The sequence below is a fragment of the Leuresthes tenuis genome, unplaced genomic scaffold (genome assembly GCF_036924035.1).
Source record: "Leuresthes tenuis unplaced genomic scaffold, fLeuTen1.0.hap1 SCAF_16, whole genome shotgun sequence".
NCBI lineage: Eukaryota > Metazoa > Chordata > Actinopteri > Atheriniformes > Atherinopsidae > Leuresthes > Leuresthes tenuis.
Genome location: NW_027325370.1, coordinates 6,162,117 through 6,176,834, shown reverse-complemented (window position 1 = coordinate 6,176,834; position 14,718 = coordinate 6,162,117). Strand labels below are relative to the sequence as shown.

At 39.9% G+C, this 14,718-nt stretch overlaps 3 protein-coding genes across 4 annotated transcripts in view; 2 read left to right on the top strand and 1 right to left on the bottom strand.

Moving 5' to 3' along the window:
• Nucleotides 1-14,718, top strand: part of arhgef3l (Rho guanine nucleotide exchange factor (GEF) 3, like) — a 165,643-nt gene that overhangs the window by 74,619 nt on the left and 76,306 nt on the right. The window lies entirely within an intron of this gene.
• LOC140271528 (tetraspanin-2-like) overlaps nucleotides 1-14,718 on the top strand; it is a 33,765-nt gene that overhangs the window by 1,785 nt on the left and 17,262 nt on the right. The window contains exons 2-8 of one of the 2 annotated variants that reach the window (XR_011907851.1): nucleotides 4,101-4,203; nucleotides 5,778-5,875; nucleotides 5,983-6,057; nucleotides 6,152-6,235; nucleotides 6,342-6,398; nucleotides 6,539-6,622; nucleotides 6,705-7,233. Coding sequence is in view for 1 of the 2 variants with exons in the window: in XM_072366778.1 (XP_072222879.1) it covers nucleotides 4,101-4,203; nucleotides 5,778-5,875; nucleotides 5,983-6,057; nucleotides 6,152-6,235; nucleotides 6,342-6,398; nucleotides 6,539-6,622; nucleotides 6,705-6,770 (567 nt within the window). In the remaining variant the exon portion in view is untranslated. Of the gene's footprint in view, nucleotides 1-4,100; nucleotides 4,204-5,777; nucleotides 5,876-5,982; nucleotides 6,058-6,151; nucleotides 6,236-6,341; nucleotides 6,399-6,538; nucleotides 6,623-6,704; nucleotides 9,220-14,718 lie in introns of those variants that run through there. The other variant, XM_072366778.1, reaches the window with a different exon arrangement.
• On the bottom strand, nucleotides 10,257-14,243 carry LOC140272302 (mitochondrial glutamate carrier 1-like). Its single transcript, XM_072367696.1, has 9 exons — nucleotides 14,137-14,243; nucleotides 13,597-13,722; nucleotides 13,327-13,382; nucleotides 12,707-12,797; nucleotides 12,480-12,598; nucleotides 12,169-12,364; nucleotides 11,922-12,079; nucleotides 11,730-11,805; nucleotides 10,257-11,596 (listed from the first exon to the last, which is right to left on the bottom strand). Exons 1-9 carry the CDS (start codon nucleotides 14,157-14,159, stop codon nucleotides 11,437-11,439), a joined length of 1,005 nt encoding a protein of 334 aa, XP_072223797.1. The 5' UTR covers nucleotides 14,160-14,243; the 3' UTR covers nucleotides 10,257-11,436.

The following is a 14,718-nucleotide window of genomic DNA, read 5'->3' as shown; positions in this document are numbered from 1 at the left end:
AGAGTGACATACACCACAGTTGATAATTACCCTCAATAGACGCACAGCCACGGTTAATTTACCTTTTTAGTTAAAAATTAAGCCAGCATGGCAACTTTTTTTTAAGACTGCTATGCACAAAAAGTGCGCAAAGCTACTTTCCCATGGATTTTCCTCCACTGTTTCTAAGCGACAGTGTTTTGGAAATGCTCTGACTTTTGTTGCTTTATTGGTTAAATTGGATAGTTGGTGAAAAAAATGAAAAAGTTATCAGCCCAGTATGTCTGCCCTCCCCAAGCATTGAATCTGTTTTCCATATTTTTTCACATTCACAGATGGATAAGATTTAACAACAGAAAAACAGCTTTATAAAAGGAAATGTATAAACTAGATAATCCAATACTGTACTCAGTGTATATATATATATATCAGTATATATCAGTTTATATACTTACTTTCAAGCAGTTTTTTTTTTTTTTTTAATGCGTAATCAGCAACAAAACAGCAACTGAGATGCAAAAATGAAACGTTTCGCCAGTAGTGGGGATGAGTTAAAGTCTCCTGCTTGGTAGTTGTGTGTACCTTCACCACCCAACCCCTCTGACCTACAAATGCAGACTTTGTCATCTGTTAAATGTGATGTAACAGTGTTGTCATGTATGTGACAAAGTGCAAAACAGAATTCATGTCTGGGCATGAATCAATAGATTCAGTTTTAATGCCACATTGTCAGAACAATCTGACATTTTTATAGGTATGTCATGTTCTAATCAGCAGAAAACATTATTCTTTCCATGTTGGACATTGCTGAAGAATGTCTTCTTCAGGCAGAGGGCGAGGCAGCTGCTCGTTCTTTGTTTGAAATAGCTAAAGTAGCCATCAGGCAGGCATTATGCAAAATTTCCTTCATGGTGATGTTGTGAAGCAAATGAGGAAAAAAACCCTGGACTACAAATGAAGCATTTTTGGCTGCTCTGCCGCCTTGTCTGTCTTCTGTGAAAGAGAACAACTCCTTCTGGGGTGGACTTGTAGCTAAGTTTACAAACTTTTAATACGCAAAAAAAGGATGCAACACACTAAAGTTAAAGGGTTCAAAATGCATATGCCTGCTTAATGCTACTGTGTTGAAAGAAAAAGATAGTAAAAATAGATACGCTACACTGAATCCACTCAGTTCCTCTGAGCTTAGATTTGGCAAATTGAGTGATCAAACTATCCTGCAAACTTCACGTGGTAAAGGGGCTAGAGCCTATGATATTTTTTAGTTGGACTTACAGACAGATCTGTAGGCTACTGCGAATATAAAAAGGCAACATTTTGAAGATTTCTGATAACATGTGGACTTTAGATTTATAGCTGATATCGCTCACACATTCAGCCCTGCAAACACACGGTTGATGTGGGCCTTTGCACTCCACCACCGCTGCCTGTCACTAAGCACAATGGGATTTTCTCCATCCATAATTGTGTCACTCCTATTTACTCTCTCGTTCTGCCCATCATTTTAATGTGGCCTTACATCGGTTTTCCCAAACATGAAGCAAACACAGCACTATTTTTGACAGCTTTGAATCACTCTAAGGAATTTTACAACTGTTTTGCTTTTATTGTATTTTTTTGCTTAAATTCACAGTAAAGGTTTTTTCCTCCAAACCTTGAAAGTGCCATGAACTGTATCTGACCAAGGCCACAGCCCTTTGTCAGCTCAACCTCTGCTCTCATGGAAATTCCTCTCACGAAAACACTCTTTAACTGCATCATTAAAAAGTCAGCTTTAAACTGTAAAAGAACCTCAATAAAGCTTCGGCACAGACATTTCCATCCCTGCCTAGGATTGTCCAGACAGACAAATGTCTTCAGAGATATTGGGACAGAAAAGGACACAGGGAAACCAGGGAAACTGTGATATATGTTTGATTCCTATCAAGCTAACGACACTGACGGAAGGGAATTTTGGTCTGTAGAAACACAGAAAAACTAAACTCTCAAAACTACTCTCTTCTTTTATTTCTTCCCTCTCTGTTTCTTATACTCTTCCGTTGTGTCTGTTTCCCTCCTATTGTGCAGTAAAGCATGTAGTCACTGGGAGACAGTAAGTCTTTGTCCTTTGGGGAGAGGGAGATTGGAAGGGAGAGGCTGTGCTGAGGTGGGGTAGGGGAGGATACATGGGGATAAATCAGAGGGCGGGTAGACTCAAAGCTTGAGAGGCAGAGAAAAGGGAGGGGTGTGGGAGGTTAATGCATGGTGCTGCAGGGGGGCATGAAAGCAGAGAGGTGTTAATGGGACCGTTGGGATAGTCAGGCCCATGAGTGCCAGTGTTGGGGTTGGATTTAGCATGTCAGCTACTGATTGAAGGCTTTGAAAAGGCTTTTAAACATAACCATAAACGTGATGGCAATTGGCTGAGAACAAACCTCTTATCAACCGACCACATCCTCCTCCATACAGCATCAACACAATCTTCACAATCTGCCTGTCCCTCTCCCTTCCACGAGGACCTTGCATCATCAGATGTTCCGACAAATACCACCAGTGAAGAGATCCAGACTCTTCCACTCTAACACAGCCTCGCTCAGTAAATCCACAAACCTACAGCCTTTGCTTTGGTCTATCACTTTAGACCTGCTAATCCTGAAACCCCAGGAGCTCAGCCGCCCCATACATCACCACACACGACACTGAATTCTCCATTTGGGAGGAGGCCGTCTTCCCAACACCTGTCCCATTTCAATGCTTTACAGCTGAGCTATTGGCTTTACTTCAGACCAGAACTTGAAAATATAACCTGTGGATCTGGAGTATAGAGAAGGAGTTTGGACAGTGAAGAGGAGGACGGGACACTAGAGACAAAGAATATAAGAGAGAAAATTGCAGATCCAGAAAAAGACGGCACATTTGGAAAACATGACATCCCAAAGCACAGTTAGGTTGGAACATCTTGTTTTTGCGAGAATTTGGCTCGAGGACTTGTTGCTCCACATCAATTCAATTAACATCATTTGAGGACACACCAACAAACCGTCCCACAAAGTGTCACACACAGTGGTTTACCTAAATTTTAGATCTAGGACACAGAGAGCGACCATGTGACAAGCATTCCTAAGTACTCAGCAGTTAGAATAATTTTATTTCTCTGCGCACATGCACACAGACAGTGAGTTGTTTTGAAGCTCAACTCAAAGCTTTTTAGACTGGATTATCCCTAAGGCCCACCGACTAAGTGATCATTAAAGCCTCCCCCTATTGATCTGTCAGTAGAGCTCCCACTCCAGCCCTTGAAAGCAAGTCAGAACCGTAAAAGAAAAACATTTACTTTAAAGTCCTTTGAACAGTTTGAGAATAATTTAGTTTCACTGCAGTGAGACCGCTGTAAAGCAAGAGCCTTGAGTGGGATTTTTTCAACTGATGGAGATTTGGATGAGGGAAAATGTGAGCCACTTTTCCAAACAAATAGGAGAGCCTGTTTAAGCTCAAGGTGCCACATGCCGCCCACAGCAAAACGGTCATTTTCTCCATACCAGGAAGCCAGAGATCACTTAGGAGTGTTTTAGAGTTACATAAGGCACAGTTTCCTGGATGTGCTGGTGTTTAACTCTCACATGAGCCACCCATCTTGTAGACATAAGTTATACCTGTTTTCACATAAAATGTGACATTTAGCCTTAACAGCCGTTTATAATGTTTTTGCCTGCAAAAGGCAAAGCAGCCTTGGAATCAAGTTTAAAAACATTTATGAATGAAGGGAGTCAAAAAGCAAGACCTCCAAAAGACTCACACACATACAGGTCCATTATTGTGCTTTAGATTAACAGAATTGAACATTCTTGATTCTGATTATTGACAGAAATTGTATGAGAAACAACTTACATTCCCTGTATTGTTGAAGCCATAGGCCAGTTAATGATTTCTTACAGTTCATCTTTAACCAGAGGGAATAAAGCTGCTTGGAAGAAGAAAAGTAGGAAATCCAGTTGGAATTTTTGAGGGTTTGTTCACGATTAAACACCTGAATCTCAACAGGGCATGTGTGCATACCACTTGTTTTATTTGTATTATGTATCACTGCAAAAAAACCTGTCTTATACCTAAATGTATGTCTTTCCGTCTCTTTCTCCCTCCAGTTAATGGGATCCTTTGTTCTGGCAGTGGGACTATGGCTCCGTTTTGACCCAGAAACAGTTTCTCTGCTCAGTGGTGATAAAGCTCCAGATACCTTCTTTATTGGTGAGTGTCACTGCATAACTCAGCTAATCTTTACAGCCAAGGTAGGCAACACAAGGTCACAAACTGAATACATGTGAACGGTTCACAACAGTTTGTTGGTGCGCTGTTCTTGTGAGCTGACAATGATAGATTTTCATTTGTCTCCACACCGGCTTGTTTTTGTTGGGTTAATGCTTAATATATCTGCTACCTCTAAATGCATCATTGTACCTCTGTAGCTTACCAAAACTAAACCGAAAGCAAATATTTTTAAGAATATTTCAATAGCAGGTTTTTTCATGTTATCACCCTTTTTTTGGATCATTAAACTTTCATGCTGGAGTTCAGTGTGAAAACGGAAACAATAACTGGAAATACACAACAGAACACACCTTTTAAATATGTTATTCTGCACAGATGGTTAAAAAAGACAGGGACATGAAGGAGGACAGTTACAGAAATAGATGGGGATCACCGGAAAATTTCTGAAACAAAAGTAATACTGGAGGCAACTATGGAATGACTGGAAGTGCAGTAGAGCAGCAGACCTACATGGGCTGCTCTGCACTGAAAAGGGAACTCACTATGTACACCCACCACACAGCAGTTTGTGTAAAACTTTCTGTAATATCAGTTATTTCAAATCTCAAGAAGAGGTCCTTACTTTCCCGATTGGCACGTTGCATTTTGTAATTGTAGACAAGCGAAGCTTGGTGAAAACGTTTGTGTGCTAAATCCTATAATACCGCACAGCTTTGTCAGCACTTCAGCAGAAAATGTCCATATGATTTAAAGCAGGCCTTTGTCAGGTCTTCTAAGAGCGTTGTGGCTTTGACTGTGTGAGGGTTATCCCCAAAGGAACAGCTGAGAGCATTTAACAGTTGCTATGGTGTCAAACACACACAGATTTTTTTTTTTTTGCTGTCAAATGACGCATGATAAGAAAATGAAAATAACTTCCAATGATTGAGGATTAAAAGGAAAAGCAACTACAATAGATAGCAGAAGTTCAAGATCTTATGAGGTGTCCCACCTGAGCACGTTTAATATTGGATGAATCCTCTTTTACTCCATTCTCTGTTGAGCTTTTGCCTCCCAACAAGCTGCACCTGTATGAGAGCACAGTGGTGGAACAAATCTTTTGAGTTCCCCCCTGCAGACCTGCTCATGACGTATCCCTCCTAATGAGAAGATCAATTAGAGATCAGGGCTTGATGTGTCCTACATGCTGTAGAGCTTCCTCTAAACCCGAGTCTTCTATAAAGCATCACATAAACACTTTAAAAGGCATCTAAAATGAATAGTTCATTTCAAAGTCTGAAATGTTAATGTTTGGGATCTGCTTGGCACAGTAACTGCTTCAACCTACATTTGCAGCTTTATGCTGCCCTCTCATGGTAAAGTGAGCAAAGTCACTGTCACATAAAATAACTGGGAAAAAGCCACTTACTCAAAGAAGCTCAGTCAGACAGGCTGTTAGGCTGATATTACTTAATTATGTGGCTGCATATAACCCGTCTAGTTAGCTGATATTTTTATAGCTGGTTGCCTCTGACTACACTGCCTGTTTGATTACGATTGCTTTATTTTTCTAGGTGTGTACATACTGATTGGTGCTGGAAGTTTGGTGATGCTGGTTGGTTTCTTCGGTTGTTGTGGAGCTGTTAGAGAATCTCAATGTCTTCTGGGTTCAGTGAGTGCACATATCATGGTTAAAAACTAAACTTAAATGCACAGTTGTCTCGTTTGCAAGCAGAAAACTCCTAATCCATGTTTGTTTTTTCTTGGGTTTTTTTCCAGTTCTTTGCTTGTCTGTTGATCATATTTGGATCTGAGCTGGCGGCGGGGGTGTTCGGATTCTTAAACAAAGACAAGGTACACTTTCATCACTTCAGAAGTTGATGAAGTTTCTTCCGATGCTGCCAGTGTGACAGATCCAAATGTTGCTCATTTATGCTCTCTTACACAGATAATCAAAGATATCCAGAACTTCTACACAAAAACCTACAATGAAAACAACAACAGCACCATGATCGTTTCTTACCAGAAAGTGGTAGGTTAAGAAAAATTATTGCTTTAAATAGTGTAATTACAGTAGTCTTAAAGGAACTTTGCTCGTAACATTGCTTGTCTTCTTCTGTGTTTCTTCCCGTTTACAGCTAAACTGTTGTGGAACCACAGCAAGCCCGTGCCCTGATTCTGAGCCTGATATCAAGGTCTGGCTCCTGCTCCAGACTTTGGGCGGGAATTCATTTCTGCTGCTCTGTTGCCTAATGAATAAGCCATAGTGAAATGCAAAGCATCCTGATTCACTTGACGGAAACTATATTTAACTGCTTTTATCTGTTCTCTGCAGGACTGTGTGGCAGGAATTCAAGACTTCTTCAACAGTAAACTCTACATCATTGGTTACGTAGGCATCGGCATCGCTGGAGTCATGGTGAGGCAGAAGGAGAAAAAGTTCTGAAACACATACATGCATTTGATCGAGAATGATTTGATTTCTGTTCTTTTCTTAACAGATTATCGGGATGATTTTCAGCATGGTTCTCTGCTGTGCCATTCGCAACAGCAGAGAGGTCATCTAAGCTGGATCCTGGACCTCGCAGCTCCTCTATCGAGCCTCAAAAGACTTGTCAGCACTTCGAATAAATTGTCAGCCACTGTCAGTCATCCACACAGGGACCCAATAAGTAGAACATGTTTTAAAAATGTATTTGCATTCTGGTACTCATTTCCTTGTCCTGTTATTTTTCCTTACCTAGAATGTTTATTTATTTTTAGACTCAGACCAAGTGGAGTAACTTAGTTTTTGTAACATTCTGGCAAGACTTTCACATATCAAGTGGGAACATTGCAGTGCATGTTGACCTGACAATCCATCAAGTAGTTTTTCCTCTCCACCATTTGGCCACCAGCACAAATTTTAACCCACAAACTGTCACAGCAGTGTCAGTGCCTTTTCACAGAGCCTTGACACTGACCCTCTGGCTGTGGGAAACTTTAGCCTGAGAGAGCAATCTGAGGTGAAGCATCTGAGTTTGCTTATCTGTCACACACACATACGAAGGCAGCAACGTGGTGTAATGTGAAACCACAGTCATGAAAAAATAAAAGTTTCTTTGCGGATTCTCAAATTGAGTCTCAGCTGCCAGTGGAATTATATTGGTTTAAAAAAAGAGTTAGGTGAATGTTTCTAACGCTGCCCCAGATGTCACTCACACACAGACCCGCACTGTGAACTACTCGAACCAAACAGGTTGCACTCAACGACAAAAATCTAGTTTATTTGATTTCTCAGAAAGTGTATGACGTTGAAGCCCCACTCATCACTGATCTCTGAAGTTTAGCCCACAGCTAATTATTAGCATGAAGACTGAATGGACTTAAAGTAAACAGGGAAACACAATGCTTGGACAAATTCAGACTTGCTCCATGCGCCCAGTCTATATGCTAAGCTAAGCTAATTGGCTTCTGGCTCTAGCTACATAGTTATTATGCAAGACAAGATATACAAATCTGTTTACCAAAGATGGTAAACAGATTTTTTTTCTTAAACAACTACACATACAGTTTGCAGGTTTCAATGCATGAGCAATAAAGCATGTGCACATAAACAAGCGTATCTGAGAATGTCAACTGAGACCTAAGAATTAATGGAAAAAGTCTGGCAGGAAACATTTGCAGTTCTTTAAGGGTAAACCCTGGCGTTGAAAGGGATCAGCAAATGTATTAAATATTATCCACTAAAGGAAAACCTTTTAAACAACCTCACACAAGGGTAAACCACTCATCAGATTCTCTCATCCCTCCAAAAGGAAACTAACTTAACATTTCCTGTCTCGTAAATGCAACTTCCTGCCCTGTCCTTCATAATGAATACACTGAATTACATAAGAGAGTGCACCCTTCAGTCTCTGTTGACTGTGTTATGTTACTTAAATCACCTTGCCATGTTTACAGGCTAAATTTATACCATTTGGTAAACTGAGAACAGCCACTGAGACTATATAATGTAGCTTTCTCCTCCCACTTCCGTCTCTTTTTTTCCCCTTTGTGCCTTAAAAGTACACTTCCTATGACAAAAAAAAGTACATAGTCTGTATATTTCTTACTTAATTAACCTCTTTATATTGTAGGGTTGGATGAAATAAGAAATACCCAATGTGGAAATGTTTTCAACTATCCAGGTTAAATCCGGCTGCTGTTGATGCTGTAGCATTTATTCCAAGTGTCAGGACTTCAGTATGTAAATATGATTTATTATTGTTTTCCCTTTTCTTTTGGTTTTAGTTGTACATAATTTGTGGCTGATGTGATAGTTACTATTTAACAAGCTGTATGTTGACAAATGTTTGCTGTAGTTGTAAAGTGTTGTAGTAATGACAATGTTTGTAAAGGTCAAAGCAAATCACAGTAAAACAGCTTCTTAATGTGCCTTTCTTTGATAACAAGGTATCGGGTGAGATACAGGCGGTCTGTACTTAGCAAATTAATTTAGAAAAAGCGTACCGTCACACCAATTCAACAAGAGGCACGGTTCACAATTATTGTTTGTATACACGTGTCAAAAAAAGTTTGGCTGTAACTATTTGGCTGAAATCACTGAAGCAAAAATCCTAAAAATCCAGTCTTAGGCCCAGAATAATCATCTTAATGTTATGAAGTTAAATGTTCAAGCAACGTCAGACATAAAAACTGGCCTGTTGGGTTTTTATTAGTCTTTTCTTTTTTTCAGTAGAATGCGAGGAGGAAAATAAAGGCTCACAAAGAACTTTAGGATGCCAGTTGGCAGCGTTTACTCTGACAACTTGGGCGACGCAAAAGAGAGTCGCTAGACTGTTGGGTCAGATGCTCAGTGGAGTTTCAGTGTTTACTGCTACTCAGTCCACAAACTGTTGCTGTGTTCCCCAAATATATTTGTGAAACTAAAGCTTGACACATTCTTATAGATGACTGTGTTAATTTATTTCAGTACCATTTCAGGGTTCTCAGGAATATAGGTGTTTGAAGTTTAATAAAGCTCCTGAAGTTTTACACAGTCTCCTGTGTCTTCTGTCATCACACAGATTTACAACTGTTAGCTACGTTCTGTCACATGTTGACATTTGGTAACCTTTGCAGGCACTGTGACAGTTGACTGACTGTGTTTGCTGGAAGACTTTGCTGATGAAAAAATTAATCTGCTTGCACGCTTTAGATTTGAGAGGCTTCCAAGTTGTCCCGGTGACTCACTGAGCCTCCTCTCCAGAGAAGGTGCGATACAACAGAAAGAGAATATGCCTGAGTTGCATTTAATTTTGGCTATCAAAAGTCAATCTGATATTTAACTTTACTAAATATAATTTTTCTTCATTTAATAACTTGTGAAGTATTTTAAGATTAAAGATAAGTTTTGATTGTATCACTTCACAGTGTCATACAAGGCTTTAGTCTCATATTCTGCAAGACTGTGTCAGGAGCTTCAAACATTTCTACTGCAGTGATTTACAGACAAACATAACACAAATATATTTCAAACTAACTTTTTTATTAAAGCTAAAACTAAATATATAAACCATATGTATATATTTCTTAATATGAAAATAGCACAGTTATTGTGTATGTTCTTTGCAACAGAACATAAGATTACATCAGAGGATTTCTAGTTTTAGTGCTGCATACAGTAGTTATGAGTATAAGTTTAGAATGAATCAGTGATTCATGTGAAAACCAGTATCCCCGGTAATTAAGCAGGTTTCCCAGTTTAGTCGCATGAAGTTCGTGTCAGAGGTTCACCTTTCTGTACTGGAGTTTAAAGAACAGCTGAAAAGTCAGCTGAGGGGATAGTTATGTGTGCAATGCAGCAGAGGCTCCAGGACTACCCAAGCTAGAGTTACCCAAACACTGCAGTATGAGCACTTTTGCTGCCAAAACCTTAACCATGTCTGAGGTGCGTGTGTAGACAAATAGAGAAACGCCTTTCAAAGCTTGCATCAGAAAAGAATCGTTGGACTATTTAGGGTCAGTCTATGATATTATGCGCAGCACTGCGAGCAGCACACCCTCCACAAACAACAAAAACAAATGCTGCATTTAGTCATCATTAGGAAATCTTTATTTACATGTGTCATTCTAAAATTAACTTAAAAAATAATTGATGGATTTTTTAATGGATCAAAATGCTTTTGACATGTTTAAAAGTTAAAACTGCTTTCATTCCCCACCAACAGTTTGACAAAACTGAACAGATACTGGATACAAAGGTAATTTTAACATGAAATTTTATCAGGAGACAGATAATCAAGGCAAATGCTGTTCTCTGTTCTGCTTCTTAGCAGCTAACATGATTTGTGTTTCTTTATTAGAATAAGAACTGATCAGCCAGACAACAATAGACTAAGAGAACGTGGCTACAAGTTGTACTTTTTTTTTCTCAGAAGACTTGGTCCCAAGAGAATAATGAACCCATAAATAAAGTCTTGCCTGTCATCTTTTAAATTTGCCATGATAAAATAACATTTCCCCAACGACAAGCAGTAGCTCTCAGTAGATTCAGAGTGCAGTGTTAAAAATGAACATGCTTTGACTTCTTCACTGTTTAGAGACTAGTATGTGAAAATCAACTTGTGACACAAGTTTTTTTGAAAAATGTATTCTAGTTTTAAATCATTTACAATATATACAGAAGCTCAAGACCCATACACCAGTTTCACATGTGACCTTTTTAAACAGGATAGAAGTGATTCAAGTAAAGATTCAGTAATCTGCCAAGTGTTTTGGCACTACTTGGCAGTCTTTCGCAACACCATTAAAAGCCATCACTTCTTGGCTGCCGAGAGAAGGCAGCTGATTGGAGCGTACAGGTTAGAGTTACAGTGAAAGGCAAGTAACGTGGGATGTATCTAGGGATAGGGTCTAATTCTAAGAAAAAGAGAGAAAGGTCTGGTTAGTTCTGGGCGAAATGGTGATCAGTGTTGAACTACCAAGTCCATCAATGAAGTAACTCTCCTCTTTTGCAATAAGCTCTGCTGAAGCCCACAGACAAGGAAGCTTCAGTCTGAGTCTAATTAATAAGAGGCAATCATGCTTAAGGCATAATTAGAAACCATTTTTAAACAAAACAACATCTTTCTGGTCCCTTTAGCGTTTCACTGTAAACTTCTAAGAATGAAGAGTTTGAACAGTAATAGAAAGCTGGGTCCATCGCTACGCCATAGCTGAGCATAGCTGCCACAATTTAAGAGTCAGCACAAAGGCCTTGAAACAGCTTATTTATGCAGAGTAGATATTGTATGGGGTGTACCCCAGCAGGAACTCTCCAACTCCCACAAAGTACACAACCTGGGCAATCCCAAAGAGTGGGGCAATAACTAGAGCCCGGCAGCTAGCTCCCTTGAGGAGAGCCCTGGGACCCTCTTTCTTCAAGATTTTTCTGCAAACCAAAGGAAAGGATCGGTATCAGGATTAGATTGTAATTTTTACCAACACTGAGAGACACTGTGAGACGAGGGTAACGTTTGGTGTGTCTCTGAGAATTCAGTTACGGTACATAATACAATAATTACCTGACACAGTCCACCACTCCATTGTAGGTTTCCTCATTAGCTCCTTTTTTGAGTGATTGTAGCCTTGTTTTGACCACTAAAAACACGTGCAACACTTAATAAGCAAAGGGTTTCTAGAGCAACTTAATATTTCAGTTAAAATCAAACCAATCCCCCAAACACTGAGTAGTTCCTTAAATGGACTTGACTCACCGTCACAAGGGCTGACAGCCACAGCAGCAATGGATCCAGCCAAGCAGCCAGACATAAAGGACCAATAGAAAGGCACAGATGGGTCCTCTGATGAATGCTGGCCGAGCTGGTGCAGATGCGCGAAAAGAGGGAAATATATAACGGAGAATGGGATGTCTCTAAAAAGGAATAAAAAAAACACATTATTGATCAGGATACTAAAAGGATAGAAAACTGGCTAAATGCTGGTTAAGACCTTCCATCACACCTCATTAGTGTGGCCCCAAGTCCCCTGTACAGTCCTGTGACTCCTTTGGTCCTCAGCAGCTCTTTGGTGATCTGTATTGCAGACATACGCATGACTTGAGGTGCAGGGGCGGTCTTGTAGCTACGACTGAGAACAGCGGTGGTCCCTCCCATCTTCATTGTTGTTACCAGGCTAGGAATCACCCTCTGCTGGGCCGCTGGAATATACAGGTGTATTTGTTTTTACTGGTCCAAAAAGGACAACATTTCAAAGAATGATGATAATTGATCACTTGTTGAGCAGCAAAGGACAGTGGATGAAGACAGGTTTACCGAGCCGGCCTGCATCCTGCAGCTGAATCTTGAGCATCTCCATGGGTGTTGTGACAATGACCTGGCACATTCCAGCACAACATCCTGCCAACATCTCCTTGACAATGGTAAGCCTGCCACTGGAGACATATACACATGTAGACCGAGTTTCAAAAAGAAAGAAAAATAAAATACAAGAATTATGTTGGAAGATGATGCAGGTAGGAGTAGCTTGTTGTGCTACTCACCCATCTTTGCTCAACTGGTGGCGAAAAAAGTCATTGGCAGCTAGTTTTATGGCCTTCTCTGGGGTTACCAGGGTAAGATTTACTGCAGCACCTGCAACAGCAACATATGCTCATCACAAACAATTCTAAAGAAAATAAAAAAACACTCTCAGTACACTGTAGTATGACATTAAACTTTCCACAGCAGCAGTAAATAAAATAAAAAAAGGTTTCCAAAAGGTCTACTGACAGCAAGATCCCTTTAAATCATATAACTATAATTCATTGGATTGTGACGAGTGTACGTAACGGAAAAACAAATATATTTTGAACACTCATACAAGATGAATCACTGACTGACTGAACCACTTAGATGACAATTTGTATTAAATATATGATCCAGGCAGTAACAGATGACATAGAATCTTCTTTGGGAATATGGTGAAGCTGGCCTGTCTGGTTTACATCAAAAGTTCAATTAATTTGCTTTTTTATATGTATAAGCAAACAAAATATGTCACATATCTCATCTCTTCAATACCTCAACTAAAAAGATAAATGTGGGTTGTGTCTACTATTATTCATACACATAGAGCTTATTCAAATTCAAACAAAATCATTTCTGGTCTTTGAAGTCTTACCTCTGTACATGCCAAAATAACCTTCAGATTTAACCGTCTTAACTAGGCAATCCATCCTAAAGGGGGAAAAAGAAACATATTAGTGGAGGTCCTTTCTGTTGTCACAACACTGATAATCTTGAGACAACCTCCCTGGTGGTTACAAAGGCATTTCTGAAATTACTTCTCAAAGTTAATATCTGACAGACAAATCAAACTATTTGTTCATGTATTCATTTGAGGGTTAGAAAAAACAACAAGGGATCTTCTTTTGGCAGCTGTGCTTCTTACATGTTCTTGTAGAGTTGCTGCCCGCTGCGCTGGTTCTGCAGACGGGTCTTGGCCAGGTCAATTGGGAACACACAGGTGACTCCTACAATGCCTGCAATCCCTCCATTGATAAGTTTGGCAGGCAGGCTGCATAAAGACAAGTCAAAGCAGGCATTAGCATTGTAATTGTGCCTACAATATAATAAGGACTGTTAATCAAGCTTGTAAATCTTGCTGAGTGAGAAGTGGTGGCATATAACAGAATAAAGACAAGTACTGAGTAGGAATGTCATTCATTATTCTCCTAAAGCTGCGTCCATGTATGCCATGTGAGGCTTAAACATAACTGGGTATAGAGTGACTGCTTCTGCGAATCTGGTCATCCAAAAATAACTTGTTGACAGGGCTGAATTAAACTTACACACTGGTATATAAGCTGTTACACATCCTATGTGTTTCTGGACACACCATACAGCAATAATTCAATCAAATTACGAGGACATGCTCAGTTCTTATCTTTCTCAATGAAAAGCTTGCTTATCATGCTAGACAGGTTCATACCTAATCTGCTGTTGCTGGGCCATGGTTCTTGGTTATCGTTAAGTGCAAAAGCTGTTCAGCGCGATAGACGAGGCTGCCGAGGGAGAGCAAGCTGAGAGTCCCTGAGAGACACTGAGCAAGGCAAGAGTAGAGGGAAGCTCAGGGTTATATATATAGAGGAACGCCCAGCCTTGCAAACCTAAGGATAAACCCAACATCATTCTCCGCCCACAGCACTGCCAGCCAAGAAACAGAGCCAGGGAGAATCATAAGCACACCAAATTACCATCCAAGATTCACCTGCCAAATGTTAAGTAGGAAGGATTTTCAAATGTAACCAGACCTCTGCTCACACCTTCAATAATACTCAAACAGCTAATCATTTCTGTACAAGTTTATCAAAGTTGTTGCAGCTGGACATACAAGATTATAATGGCTTCATAATGTGCAAACAAACTCAAATACAATATCTGGTTAATTTCAGTTACACCAAACAGTTAATTGTGTGCATATCAACACCAACCGAAAACACCGACCCTCAAAATAAATCAAGTACTGCATTCAGTGGCAGCCTGCCTGGTCATTGAGTTTAACAGTGATGAT